Source organism: Cucumis melo, chromosome 3 (genome assembly GCF_025177605.1).
Source record: "Cucumis melo cultivar AY chromosome 3, USDA_Cmelo_AY_1.0, whole genome shotgun sequence".
NCBI classification, from domain to species: domain Eukaryota; kingdom Viridiplantae; phylum Streptophyta; class Magnoliopsida; order Cucurbitales; family Cucurbitaceae; genus Cucumis; species Cucumis melo.
In genome coordinates, this window is record NC_066859.1 from 27,257,441 (window position 1) to 27,272,369 (window position 14,929).

At 33.3% G+C, this 14,929-nt stretch overlaps 2 protein-coding genes across 4 annotated transcripts; both read left to right on the top strand.

Moving 5' to 3' along the window:
- The first annotated feature begins 69 nt into the window (after positions 1-69).
- Positions 70-5,516, top strand: LOC103488245 (glycosyltransferase BC10). Of its 3 annotated transcripts, XM_008446884.3 has the most exons (12): positions 70-230; positions 1,108-1,605; positions 1,954-2,052; positions 2,637-2,737; positions 2,838-2,909; positions 3,025-3,115; positions 3,264-3,344; positions 3,955-4,014; positions 4,094-4,216; positions 4,305-4,343; positions 5,032-5,199; positions 5,333-5,516. In XM_008446884.3, the coding sequence occupies exons 2-11, from the start codon at positions 1,270-1,272 to the stop codon at positions 5,158-5,160; spliced, it is 1,131 nt and encodes a 376-aa protein (XP_008445106.1). In that variant the 5' UTR covers positions 70-230; positions 1,108-1,269; the 3' UTR covers positions 5,161-5,199; positions 5,333-5,516. The 3 variants fall into 3 exon arrangements, with proteins under 3 accessions (XP_008445106.1, XP_008445103.1, XP_008445105.1); XM_008446881.3 differs by having other exon boundaries at positions 5,032-5,516; XM_008446883.3 differs by lacking the exon at positions 70-230 and adding an exon at positions 234-316 and having other exon boundaries at positions 5,032-5,516.
- A 1,900-nt stretch (positions 5,517-7,416) lies between these two features.
- Positions 7,417-12,174, top strand: LOC103488240 (uncharacterized). Its single transcript, XM_008446874.3, has 4 exons — positions 7,417-8,015; positions 8,840-8,936; positions 10,286-10,345; positions 11,732-12,174. Exons 1-4 carry the CDS (start codon positions 7,738-7,740, stop codon positions 11,813-11,815), a joined length of 519 nt encoding a protein of 172 aa, XP_008445096.1. The 5' UTR covers positions 7,417-7,737; the 3' UTR covers positions 11,816-12,174.
- Positions 12,175-14,929: the final 2,755 nt, after the last annotated feature.

Sequence of the window (14,929 nt, forward strand, 5' to 3'; positions counted from 1 at the left end):
GACACGTGGCAAAAAGGGACAAAAAATGACGTGGAAAAGGAACATTGGAAGTTAGGGGACCGAGGCGCTGTGTTCGCTTTGGGTTGGAATCTGTAAACCCACTCTTCTTCACCTTCCACATCAACATCAACCATGTCCAGGGATCCCTACAATAATTATTCTCCTCACTCTTCACTCAGATGTCTGCCACCCTCACCCTACTTTACTCTCTCTTTTTCCTTTGATCACAGGTTCTTCTCTTCATTCGTATCGTCATTTCATTTCTGCATTTCATCTATTTCACTGCTCTTCGTTGTTTGATTGATCCCTTCTGATGGTGCTCCGCATCCTGATTTATGCATTTCTTGTTTATACTTTTGATTGATCCCCGATTCCACTTCGCTTTCTTTATTTTTCCGCTTCCTGAATTATGCATTTGGTTTATTTATTTGTTTGCTTATATTATCGTTCATTAATTTAATATATCTGTTTAAGCGCCTTTCTTATGGACGGCCATCCATAGATTTTTTTAGGTTTTTTGTCACTTGGGTTTTTAGATTATATTAAATTATCAATTGATCCAATAGCTTACGAATTAGTTAAATTTGATTATATGATGACACTCAACAAGTGGAAAATAAGGATTGATTCAAATTCTTTGGAGGTCAATAAAATCCTTAACAAAGGTTGTGTGTGCTTATTTGAGACGTGGAATGTTGGTGAGGATATTATTTCCCTTGCTTGTTAGGTTAATGTCAGAAGGTTTTTTCGCAATAAGGTTGCTCGTGCCTTTTTTCAACGAAGGCCTGTCTTTTCCATGACTTATTTTGTAGTTCCTCTTCCGGGACTTGAAGATTATTTTTTTTAGGTGTCTGGTTTAGGGATAGAGTTTCCACTGCTTTACATAGGGACCTTCTCTGTATTTAGTTTATTATTTGTTTAATGTATTTAAAAAGAGCTAGTGGAAAATAATATTGATTGAATGAGAGAAATGAATTTGAACACAAGACATGTTAAATCAGTGATTGATCTAAAAGTTTAAGCACATAGATTATAGTAAATTTAATTGTACCATTAGTTTAATGGATTATATCTTTGAATATCGCTAAGAATTTTAATGTTTTTCAGGTTTTCGCCGGTAAACGACGAGTGTTAGTTTGATATTTGTTGTAGTGTATAAGACAAGGCATTGATGGCGATGTGACTTTTTCTGGATACATGAGAAACATGGCCACAACGCCTTTATCAAAAATTGACCGTTCATGGCAGCTTGTACACTAGACACTCAGTATGCCAGGATCACGTCAAAGGCCATATTTAAAGCCATCTTTAGACACTGTTATATTGGTTTCGTTGGTCAGCTTATTTCTATTTAGTGCCTATGTTTATCCATCTAGAGCCACTCTGCTTTGTTATATCTTTTCCAGTGGCTGTGTCAATGGTGCCTTTGAACAGCCACTGCCAGTTGCTTATCGAGAATTAACTGATGAAGAGACTGCAGCTCAGGTTATAATGAAGGAAATTTTGAAGAAACCTCTAGCTCAATCTAAGAATCCGAAAATTGCCTTTATGTTTTTGACTCCAGGTCCACTACCTCTTGAGAAGCTATGGCATAAATTTTTTGATGTAAGGGTTAATGTTCAACTTTGGAGCTTTGATTTCTTTTGTTCAATTTGTATTAGAGATTATTTTCTTTAGTTTATCTGCATTTGAGATATTTTCAGTGAAATATTTACAGCTTTTTAGGATAAAGATTTCCTCCCCCGAATGAAATCATTAGTCAATTAGAACTTGGAAGTTTGATTCATGGAGGGTTTGAGACCATATTGGCTCTAACTGTGAATCTCACATTTAGGGAAACTTATCTTTCAGTGGAGAAGTTTGAAGGGCATGAATGCCATGTAAAATTTCTACCGCACCTTTGGTCGGTAGACTTTATTGAGTTAGGTGCTTAACCCAGTTGTTGTCTTTCAGGGCCACGATGACAGATTTTCTATATATGTGCATGCATCTAGAGTGAAAGTGGAACATGTGAGCCCCCATTTTGTTGATCGTGACATTCGCAGTGAAAAGGTGGGTCATGAAGAACATTTACGGTTATCTGCTTCTCAATGCAGTTATTGTAGTAAAGCAGCCTTATTAGATATTTGATGCGACTTGAAAATGAATAGAAAAAAGGGTCTCAAACCATAGTACACGATAAGTTAAAACGCATATTTATTTCTCTTGCTTAATTCCAGAATGACGTTGGCTCTTCTAGCCTTCTCGAATTGTTAAACTGTCTTCAAAAGACAGACAAAATGTTAACAAATGACTAACCAATAGTCATTTGTTCTGTCTTGTTATTGGTTTATATACATTATATTATTTGATACCTATTTTTAGACAAACTTCTTTTCTGGGCTTCTAAAATTTGATAAAGTACTTGAATGTGATAGATTTCCTGGAAATGGGTTTCTTGAGATTGGCAATAGGTGTGAGAACATTGAATTGACTCTATGGAAGTTTCTTCTATCATCATTTGTAATTGCAATATCTTATATTAATCCTTGTACTTGGTAATCGGTGGTAATGTTGATCCTGTTTAGCTTCAAATATTTATAGCTTTACCATATGAAATAGTTGCTGATGTGAAACTATTAGCACACAATATTCAGGTAGCCTGGGGAGAAATTTCTATGGTTGATGCAGAGAAGAGACTTTTGGCAAATGCACTTTTAGACCCCGATAATCAGCACTTTGTTTTATTATCTGAGAGGTGGTTATATCTTTTTTATTTGTTTTTTGTTGATTGAAGATTTTGCAACATTTGTGTGCAATGGGTTCTTATCTGATTACTATCTGTACTTCTGTTTCAGTTGCATACCTCTTCACGACTTTGAGTATATTTACAACTATTTGATATTTACAAACGTCAGCTATATCGATTGGTAAGGAAACTTTATTTTTTAACATTGGACACCTTTGGTTGTTTAATTTATTCGAACTCCTTGACCAATCTAAATGATCTCCCACCAATCTGATATTAGAAGTTTCTAATTACAGTTTTGAAGACCCTGGTCCTCATGGAACTGGTAGGTACTCAGAGCACATGTTACCTGAAATTGAAAGGAAAGATTTCCGTAAAGGTTCTCAGGTAGATGTGGTCATATATTGGTTACTACTTACTTCTACTACATGAACACTTCCATCACAGCTGTCAATTCGGATGAAATTTTTATTTTCTCAAGATGGCGTTTAGTAGGAATACTGACTCCACATATTTTTAACCTTGTAAATTTCAGTGGTTTTCTATGAAGCGTCAACATGCTATTATTATAATGGCTGACAGTCTTTACTATACAAAATTCAAGCGTTACTGCAAGGTAATCTGTTGTCCGTAGTGACCTTATCTTTTGTGTTGATTATAGACCGATTATCAGATTGCTTCTGTGTTATGCTCATGCTCATGCTTGCATATGTCTTATTCTTGCTTTCTCGTCGGTCAACACCAGTAGGGATTTAGAATCTTAATTCTATATTTTGAACTCGAATACATGGTGCTTCCGGCTTTATTCATGTTATTTAGCACTCTAGCTTATCGATATTGAAGCGATCTAGTTAATTCTTGTTGCACTCATCTATCTTGTATGCTGACGTTTTTGTCCATTCCATTTCCATCTTTTGCTTTATGAAGGCAGGTCGGCCAAATATTTTCCTTAAGAATGGATAATTGAGTGTCGAAGTTCGTGCTTGATTGTCATATATTAACATTGCAGCTTCGTTTTGAAGGAATATATTATCTTGGTTGTCTTATGCAGTCTACACTATTTAATGAGTTCTTCCTCGTCTTTGTTTCTTGTTTTTGTTTACTAGTTTGTTTGATTTGATTACTTTAGATTTAATACATAAGTATTCTGTGCTTTTCTTTCGCAAGTCATCACTCATCAGAAATTCTATTCATTAACTTGTTTTTCTCTTGCTCGACTTTCTTAGCGAACTAAGGACGGGCCCAACTGCTATGCGGATGAGCACTATTTTTCAACCCTTTTCCATGTCAGTACACGATCATTTTCTTGACAATTATAGCTTTGTTAGCTCTGTCTACTTTGTATAATCTATTGTTTGACATCAGATGATCGACCCTGGTGGAATTGCAAATTGGTCAGTAACGCATGTTGATTGGTCTGAGGGAAAGTGGCATCCAAAAGCGTATAGGACCCAAGATGTCACCTATGAGCTTCTGAAGAACATTACCGTACGTGACCGATAATTTTACTTCTTTTTGATACTAATGCTTCTAGTATATGAAAGCATTGGTTTTGATAATTTTATTGTGTTTGCAGTCACTAGACGAGATCATTCACGTTACAACTACTGTCCCGGTATGTAATTGTTCTTTTTTTCTTCTGGATTCTGCAGTTAGTTTTTCCAGTCGTTGGCCCACCATAAACAACATACTAAGATCTCAAAGTCTCAATCTATAATTTGGAATGTTATACTTATACAAAGTTACCATATTAAAGTTAGCCTCTTAATAAAAAATTGGTAGCCTCATCTCTGCTTGTTTGGACGTGACAATTTTCACATGTAGAAGAGTCCAAAAGAAAAAAGGGAAGATAGATAGTAGCTTTATGCTTAATACTAGGAAGATGATTGTATATGAGTTAATGTTTAGGTTCAGATGTTAGCTTTTTGCTTCATGGGTCGGTTTGGGCTGGGTTAGGGGTCTTTTTGGACCAACCCGAAATTGGGTGGTCAAACTTCAAACCCTATCGGTTCTGTATAAGGGGCCAACCGCCAAATATTTTCAGGTTGGGTCACCGGGTTAGGGTTTCTTTTTTCCAAAAGCATGATGTATTGTTAAAAACTGGAAATTGGGAAAGCGGTTGTACTTTCAACTTATTAAACAAATAAAGCTTAAAATTACTTTAATTTCTCCAAAACTTGAAAAAAAAGTAATAAATCACCTCTTATAACTTGATCTATGAGAATAGGCAAATATATATATATATATATATATATCATAAACTGTTGAAGTGTGTGAAAATGGTTTTTGCTTTGATCCTACAGAAGAGGGCGATGTTAAGGCCCTGCTTGTGGAACGGAGTGAAAAGACCATGCCATCTATTTGCGAGGAAATTTTATCCAGAAACTCTGGGAAGATTGTTGCACATTTTCTCTAACTACACAGTTGTTTAGGCCATTCTCGTCGCCCTGAATCGAGAGATCGTTCGAGAGGTTAGAACAACGAGGTTGATAATTTCACATCGTTGCTAATATATGATATAGAAATTAGAAGTTGTGTTTTTCACTATTCATCCTTTGGTTAAAACTTCTTCCTAGAGCCTTTAGCTGATCCATTTTTGTGTAGAGTCGAAGCCTACGATCCTGTGCCTGCCAGGGTTGGCAGCTTTTCGGTGCTTTTGGCCCATCTTCTCAGCTTTTCATTGGTTCTTTCTTAGAAAAGAAAAGTTATTTGAGTATTCTTGAGATGGAATAATTGAATATTTATGGCCATTGTCATATTACATGTTTATGAGGACCGAATTTTAATAGGTTCAGTCTACATGAATTTTAATGTGACTCTGAAAGTTAAAACGATGTTACACACCAACTTCAAAAGTCAATTTATATGAATAACTTGTAGACAATGTCATTTTGTAATGTTTTTTACATTCTTTAAAAATTATTTTTTACAACGCTAGTGTGTTTGATTTTATAGATACTTAAAAGTATTTATATTAACATTAAAGTACTATAAAAGATTGCTATCAAACATCATGATCTAATAATTTAAAAATTATATTTAAGAACACACCATCTGTTTTTCTTTTAATATATGATTGATGTGTTGGTTGTTTAAGATAGTTGTTGGAGATAATTGATGAAATTGGTTGTCCAAGGTAAGTGGTGTTGGAGTATATCACCATGGTGAGACGGTGATCAGTTAAATGTGGAGTTAGAAGGTAGGAATGAATTGGCTTTGATCTACTTTTCAAGTTTTTGAATTAAACATTTAATTGATAACTTTTACATCCCTTAAATTGTTATTTGATTCTAAATATAATTTTATATTAATGCTATATCCTTGCCCATAAAAGTCAAATTATTAATATTAACGTTGAGACATTCTAACATCTATGAATGTGAATATTACACTATCAAAATTGTCCCTCAAGTAGGAAATTGGTTCAATTATAGGTTGACATTTTATAAGTTTTACTTTAAACGTTGAATTTTAAAAGTTTTATTTTTACTCTTAGAACTTGAATTTTGTTTTAAGACAGCCATGGTCTGTTTTTGCCCTTATATTTCGATAATGTTTATCTTTGTTCATGTAGACATATATATACACACACACACGTACATACATATATAAACAGTCTTCCTCTTCCAACCTCATGTACCAATTTTATGTTATTTTGTTCTTTTTTCCTATAACCTCCAAAGTTACATGCATAAACAGAATACATTTTCTATCTCGACAAAATTATTCAATTAATGTGTTAAACAAACTTCAAATTTCAATGCTTAAAATGAAAAGATTTTAAAGTTTGAACGTATAACCTACAAAATGTAACATCGTTTATTTTATTTATTTTAGTTCAATACTTGTTGAAGTGAAAATATGATCATCGATTTATAGAATGATAGTTCATATCTTATTCAATAGACTATACAGTTTGACAACGTAATTGAACAATACAAATTAATATTTTATATTATCTTTCCAACAAAATATGTGCATATCTTTGTGCAAATACTACAATCAAGTTTCATTTGACATTTAACGTATCATTCAATGAAATATTACATTATTTTAATCTTTAGTAACTACCCGCAAACCAATCAAGTATATAAAAAAATATTAGAGTTATTTTGTAGCTAATAGTAAACTTAGACTCGTGGTTGGAACGTTGGCACATAAGGTGTTTGATCAGAGTTATATCTTCAGAGTTGAATCAATAATTATTATGAAATAGAGTAATTAGAAGAATTAACACTAATAAAAATATGATAAATATAAGATAGCATAAATAACGTAATAAATGTGAATCAACACAAATAATTGGATAGTAAACCTCTTCAATTGTTGATGTATTCAAACAATACATTTTTTTATCCGTTAAACTAAATTATATGTGGGCTGTCAACTCGTTACCAAACTTATTACTCTGACCAAAATGACAAAAGAAAAAGAAATATGACAAGAATGGAAATACATCTAAATATATATTTGATATAATTATATATTCGATACACTTCATACGTTAAAAAGTGTCGATCCATCGAACAAAAATATCTCATTTTTAATTCGGTAGAAAGTGCAATTTCAATGGCAATAATGAATTTTGTAGGATGGAGATGTTAGGAAAATCAGAAAAAATGGACACGTGGATGTAAATTAGGTTAATGGTATTTACTATAGAGAAGAAAAATAAAAAGAGACGACGTGACAATAAATGATAGTGGAGACTGGCGCCATTTCTGGGACTTCGTGCCGCCACTTTCTTCCAAAGAAGAAACCAAGTGGAACTGCGTGGGCGTCGTACGACCACCCAGTCAACGGCCTCGATCCATTCCCACACTCAAAATCCATCTCCACCGTTTCTTCAAATTCCCACCGCCGTCCCATAGCGCGGGAAAACCCCCCCAACTCCGCTTCTGTAAATCACTACAAACCAACGGTCACACCTTCGAAACCACCCATAACTTTACCTTCTTCCTCATACGACCTCCTTTTCTTTTCCTTTCTAGGGTTTCATTTCTCCTATTATGGCGCCTAGGAAGCGAAGCAAGAACCAAGAAGAAGAGTCGGCGATGGAGAAGCCGGCCCCGGCGACGTCCAGGGTGACTCGGAGTTCCGCTCGGCTGGCGGCGAACTCCAAGGCCGATTTGACTGTCACGGAGTTGCCGAAGAGTAAGAAGGCGAAACGTGCTCCGAAGGAGAATGGGAAAGTCGAGGAGGTTGAAAATAAGGAAGTGAAAGTTGATGTTGGTTTGGAGAAACCTGACAAGGATGCGAAGAGTAGAACGGTTGTGATTGAACATTGGTGAGTTTTTCCTTTTCCGTTTGTTGTTTGTAATTGAGAATATGTTGGTTAATTTGAAGATGAACTTTCGAGGGTTTGGGATGCTTGCTTGCTTGCTTTCTAGTTTTGTCTTCGTCGAATTTGTTGGTTCCTTTTGTGAGCTTTTTTGTTAGGTTAAACTTTTTTCGCTTGAAACGTGGGTTCATTTCTAGGGTTTCGTAGAATAAAAGTTTTGACTTTCTTTCTTGAAACGTGGATTCATTTCTAGCCTGCGCCTCTCATGGCTTCTTCTCCTTCCTTCTTCTACCACTGCCATTTTCTCTCCTCATCTCGGGGTTCGCCCATCTTTTCAGCTTTCTCCATGAAATTTTACATATTAACATCGAGTTTACCTGCCGCTTTTGATGCATTCTGTTGGCGGAATTTTTAATTGCTCACAATTTTGGGAATTTAATTTTTGTTAGCTTATTGGACACCGTATATCCGAAACATGCGTACTTTCTAATTCAGGGCATTGCTAGAGATTTTGGTTTGAAGAAAGCCAACTTTCAATATAAATAATCTTTGAACTTTAATAATCAGAGGCGAATTAGGGGGGAAAAACATTATTTTCTTTTGTTCTATGAAAACCTAAGTCAGAGTAAGGGACCATTTCTTTTTTATTCTTGGCTTCGCCTTTGCTTTTTGCAATGTATCATCTAATGAATGGAAAAGGAAAAAGGATAATACAATCGGGGCGTTTCATGGTTGTGAAAATCCCTATAATATGGATGCTTCTGCCTATCTCATGTCATGTGCGGCGTTTGTCTTATGACACTTTTCCCCATATTTTTGTTCCCTTGTAGCAAACAGTGTCAATCATTCAAGAAAAGGGCCATTCAGGTGCAAACTGGTCTAGAGAATGGTGTTCCTGGAATTACTGTGCTGCTTAACCCCGATAAGGTATTTTTCTGACATCGTCAACTTTTACGTCCTATTCTTCATAAAAAGGATCAATTTGAGTTCATTTTGTTATCCTAGCAAAATTTTAATTTAATACACATGATACTGGTCTGTTGATTTGATCGTCCTTTGAATTTGTTCTTCATTTTTCTTCCATTTTGTGGAATGTGGAGGTTTTGGTTACCAAGCATTTCTACTTTGAACAACCAGAAAATGCATTATTTGTTCATTTTAAGCCTATAAGTTCGCTGCTGGGCTGGAGTCACAGTGGGACTTGGAAACGCCTTATGGGTCTTATTTATAAGCCTAGACATGATCCTAGTATTATTTTTTTATTACTTACAATTCAATTTTTGCTGTCAAAGAGTTGTTTGTCTTTGTTTTTATGGTGTTTTGATGTCCAAAAGAAGGAAAGCTTGAGTTTGAATTATTGAGAATTGGGTCTTCAGTTGATTCACAAGTTAACTTATAGATAGATTTTGTGTCATGAGCAGTGAAGCAGTTAGAATTCTCATTTGATAGTCAAGGAAGATCTTTTAGTTCTGTTTTTTTTTTGTTGGTAAGCATCAAAGCTAATCTCCATATTCCATCCGAAGTATAATATGTCAGGGACTAGTTCGAACTCCTTGTTGACCATTTATCTCTCTATGTAGTTTGAGAATGCAACCAAAGTATCACATTGATTATGGGTAAATAACTAGGTGACATCTCCATTAGTAAGAGGCTTTTTGGCAGTATTGGTTTTGTTGCTTTGCTGAAGAGGAGTTAACTTGATTAAAGGTGATTGTTAGAGAGTAAACATGATTAAAGGTGATTGTTAGAGAGTAAACCCAAACGAACGAATATTTGAAAGGAGGCTTGGTGGTTCTTTCGAGCGGTGAACTGTCGGGCATGTGACCAAAGTCTTACACTAACTAGAAAAGGAGGAGATCATGGGTACATGAGTGAGTGACAGGATCTCTGGTCTCCACCACTGTATGAAATCTTTTGGGTGATCCTGAAAACAAAACTGCGAGAGCTTATGTCCATAGTGAACAATATCCTACTGTGGGGATATGTCGGTGGGATATTTTGATCCTGGGAGTTTCTTGAGATAATCGCTTCTTATATTTATATTTTATTACCTGATTGGATTTTGGTATTTTTCTATTTTATTTTAAGAAACTGCTACATATCAGTGAAAATTTTATTCAGAAAATTGATTACTGAAAACTAAATAGTTGATATGTCTATTTGATGAAATCATTTTTCCACAATTTTAACTACCTTACTTGAGCAAGATCTCTTCTATAGGTTGTACAACTATGTCCTTGAGTTTTAAATATTATTTTATTTTTCTTACTATGCAGCCAAGAAGGGGTTGCTTTGAGATCCGAAGCGAAGATGGCAAGAAATTTATCAGTCTTCTGGTAATTATTACCTTTAACTTCAATTATAAAAAAATTATTTCCGGTTATAAGACATTTGTCGAGTATTCAAGTTCAACGATTTAGGATCTATTTACTGATAGGCAAGCACATCTTTACTCTTTAGTTAAATTTTGATCGGTTTTTAGACCATGTAATCTTCACTGCTATATCTTGTTGTAAATTGTCAAAATTATTCCATTCTTGTAGTTTTGATTCTCTTTTGACTAATTATAGATGTCTTTTGTAACTCCTTTGGTTTAGGGTTTTCCCTTCTTCTTTTGCTCGTACATCAATGGAACTGTTTCGTACAATAAAAGAGTTAAAAGAAAAATGTTCTCCTTTTTGGTGTTAAAATTTAGTTGTTTTTAATGATTTATATAGCTGTTCTTTTTTTGTTCATCTTGGTCTGTATTATTTTTCCTAATTATTATATTTTTTATCTAGGCTTGCTCTGTTTTTTACTAGCCAATTGGAGTAGTTTTTCCTAACTCATAGGTCCTTTTGAGTTATATCCAAGCTTTCTTCTTTACGTTAATCCTTCAATTTAGTTATACTTGTGTTCCCCATAAAATTTCCCTCGATTCATTTTGTTGACCAGTGTTAATAAATTTCTATTTCTAGTTCAACGAAGTTACATGATTAAATGAGTTTACCAAGTATTTTACATATGTTATTTCTTGGTGAAATATGAAATTGTTGGCTACTAAAAACTGATCTATACTTGCTAGATCATGCAATGCTTAGATTTTTGTTTGATATTCCAAGTAGTATAAATACTTAGTACTATTACATTTATTTTTGGAATAACAACTAAATTAATACTGATAATTTATTTTTTTTAGTATTACATTAACAAGTGAGAGTGATGATCTGAACCTTCAACTTCGACACAAATAGTTGATGTCCTTCAACTGGATATTGGCCTGAAATTTGGATTTTAAAACTTTACCATACCAATTGCAGAATTGGATAGATGTATAGGTGTAAGGCTTCCTCGATTTGATGCCCTTAGGTTGATTCTTGTCATTCGTTCTAAACTCTTCTTTGAGTTAGCCCTCTTCCCTCTTTAAGACAATGATCTCTTTTCTTTGTTTTAGATCAAGAACAATTGTCTTGCACTAGTGGCACCTAGAGGTCCATATCTGAATTCCGTTTTTTGTATTCCTCTTTTTTTATTATTATTTGTTTAATGTGCCTATGATTATATGCTACTTTTTACACCAAAGAGATTCCTCGACCTTTGTACATCTTTTGATTATGAGTTTGTAATCTGTCAAGCCATCTAGTTTTGCTATTTAATCATAAGGTGACTCATAACTTTTTTGCAACTATGCGCTTAAAATGATTGATAAAGCTTTCATATAACATTTTACATTTCATTTATAGGACATGAAGCGTCCATTTACCCGCATGAAGGAACTGGACATGGATGAAGTCATTTCAGATATCATTGAGAAGATAAAAGGATGATGAAAGGCTTTGATGAAAAATTTGCTTTTCTAAGGATGCAATGGTTTTTTTTTGTGGTGGTTTGAAGCTAACCAACTAGAGTAGCTTTGATGGTGGAAAACTCGCTAATGATCATTTGCCAATGTCAATATTGTCTCCTCACTTGAGATAACTGCAATGGTAAAGCCATCAGGTTTGAACAAACATGGTGAAATATTTTTTTGGTTTAAGCTTCATAATGAACGAGTCTATCTTTGAAGAAGGCTTGTCCTTTGTATTAGTAGTAGTAGAAACCTACCCTTACCTAATAGGAGGGTGGCTCTATATTGCATCCTTGAATTGTGTATTTTTGTGTGAATCAATGGAGTTTTATTTGCACCTTTCTTTTTCTTACAAGAGTTCTAAGCCAGAAAACTAGGGGAGATTCCTTTGGCCCAACTATGTCCCTAGGCAAGATAAGGATTAGAGATGAGCATTGGTCAGTCAGCATTCGTTCTATGCTCAAATTGTTGCTGAACGTCAATTTGTTGATTTTGTAAGTCGTGGTTGTTGATTTTGAGAGAATCTATTGAACCGACTGGTCGACTACATGGATGGTTGGTCAGTTGGTTTTAGTTAGTTGTTTATGGAACGAAACTTTGTCGGAGCTGAGAAGAAAATGGTGGTGTTGGCCTCCAATAAGGAGATGATTGGGGCACTTGAAGAAAAAATTTAATCAATTAATTAATTCAAATAGGTATTTATTACCTATCAAAATCTTGTTTTTGAGCTATGCATAATTTTTGTTTTTATTTTTACAATTGGTTGGTTGATTGAATCTTTGTTTTAGTTCACTGGCTGTCGAGGGCATTAAATCAATTGTCTGATGTCGATTTTATGACTTGAGTTGATCACCCCTAGTAAGTATTAGAGACTTTTCAAAATGCAACTTTTTTGAACGCATCAAGCAGGCAATTGTATCGCCCACTTGAGGTTGTTACAAAGGTCTATGGAAGTTCGAATTCTACGACTTTGATATCCATTTCACAAGTGCAATGGATTTTAAGTTGTTATTCCTCATAAGTTTGGTCTTTTTGAGATGTACCAATGTTGTTGAAACATACAAAATATGAATTTTTAAGCTTTCGTTTTTTAGTTGTACTTCGTAAGCTTGGTCATATGGGATGTACCAAAGCAAAATTCATATGAGATTTGGCAAAAAAAAAAAAAAAGAAAAAGAAAAAAAGAAATCATACCATAATTATATGTCAAGTAAAATAAATTCTATAATTGAAAGAGTACAAAAACAACTAAATTCCTTAACAATATAATTTTGCACCAAATGATACTACTTGGTGGTAGTTGGCAAGTATAGGGTAGTGGATAGGCTTTCATCATTCAAAAGCAGTTCAAGAAGAGGATTAAACATTACTTTTAAGAAAGAGCTCGTAATATGGAAATAAGTTATTATATATATGAATTCAATTAAAAATCCAAATCTATAAATTGCTGTAAAAATTATAGATTATATATGTTTTATCTTTTTCTCTAGTTCAATTTTATGATTAATTTTCTTGCTTTAAACTTTAGTGAGGCCTGTGAAACTTATTTAATGTTAAAGACATTTTCGGATCGACTATAAAAAAGTATTTAAAAAAACATTCTAAATTGAATACTTTTTATGAAAATTATTTTAGATAAAAGCAACCATGTACTCATGTTTTCTCGACAAATTTATTTGATTTGCTATATACTCAAAGCGTTTCTATTAAAATATCAAATTAGTATAAAAAAAACTTTTAAATGCAATGAATGATTTGTAGAGTGATTGTTAGGGTTAAGTTATCCTGATACTCGTGTGAGTTGTTCATTGAAGATAGTCGTTAAAGATGTAATAGAGTTGGTTAACGGAAGTAATCGTTAGAGTAGATTATCAAGGAATGAAGCCATTAGAAATATTGGAGAAACTATAAGTTAGTTATTTAAACACAAATCACTAAGTTTAAATAATATTATTGTAGTTAAACAAACCATACATTACCTTAACACACGTTTCAAAGATTGAGTGGGCTATTACAATTTATTGTTCTTAATCTTACCTCACTACATCTTAACACATGCCCCAAAATGTTGAGTGGGCTATTACAATTTGCTCAACCCATTTAGATTTGGTGTCCTAAATACCTTCCTAATTCTTAAACTTTAGTTTGTATTGAATTTTGAACCTTCAAATTTGTAACGATAGATTATAAGTTATAAATTTAATATTTATATTTTATAATTTGTAACTATATAATATATTGACTTTGTGCATAACTTGTCTTTTCTTTAAAATAAAATTATGATTCAATATGGTGAAGGTTCAATCTAAGTGAAATATATAGGATTTATCATAAAAACACTATCATGATCACTGTTCTAAAGGATCAAAATCAATCAATGATCCAAATAACATTCGACTTTGTTTTAGTTTATATATTTTTAAGGTTTTTTTTTTTAATATAAAAAATATTGATAAACTATCTACGTTTTATAAAATTTTGGTTTTTTGAAGTGTAAGTATTTTTTCAAATATTTTATTTTCAACAATTTTCCTAATTTTAACCGTGTTTATTATAATTTACCATAAATGGTAATATTTTGTTATATTTATAAACGTCTTTTAGAACATCGTGGATGGATAGTTTTCTTTCTGTTAAATATAGCTACCATTAGGTTGGTTTTCCGGTAAAAAGAGAAGAAGAAAAAGAACTATGAAACCCACCAAACGATTAAGACGGCAAAATGCAATAGGAAAACAGTGTTGTAATTCTCATTTTCTTTCCAGATGGGTTCCATGAAAAAGTGATTCAAACCAAAAAAAAAAAAAAAAAACACTGAAAATAGTGAAAATTAAACACATACCTTTTTCCATACAACAACTCCTTTTGAATTGGTATTTGTTATCTTGAGAAATTCACTCCCGACCGATACTTCTTTTGATTTTCTTCCTATAAATTCCTTCCCTTCCATCTACAAGAAAAAAAGGCAAAAGAAGAGGTTTCATTAGAGTTTTCCTTTTTCTTTTCTTTTTTGGTTAAAACCCAAAAAAAGAAAAAAAAGAAGAAAAAAAATAAAGAAAAAAGAGAATTTAATTAAAGTCACCAATAAATAATT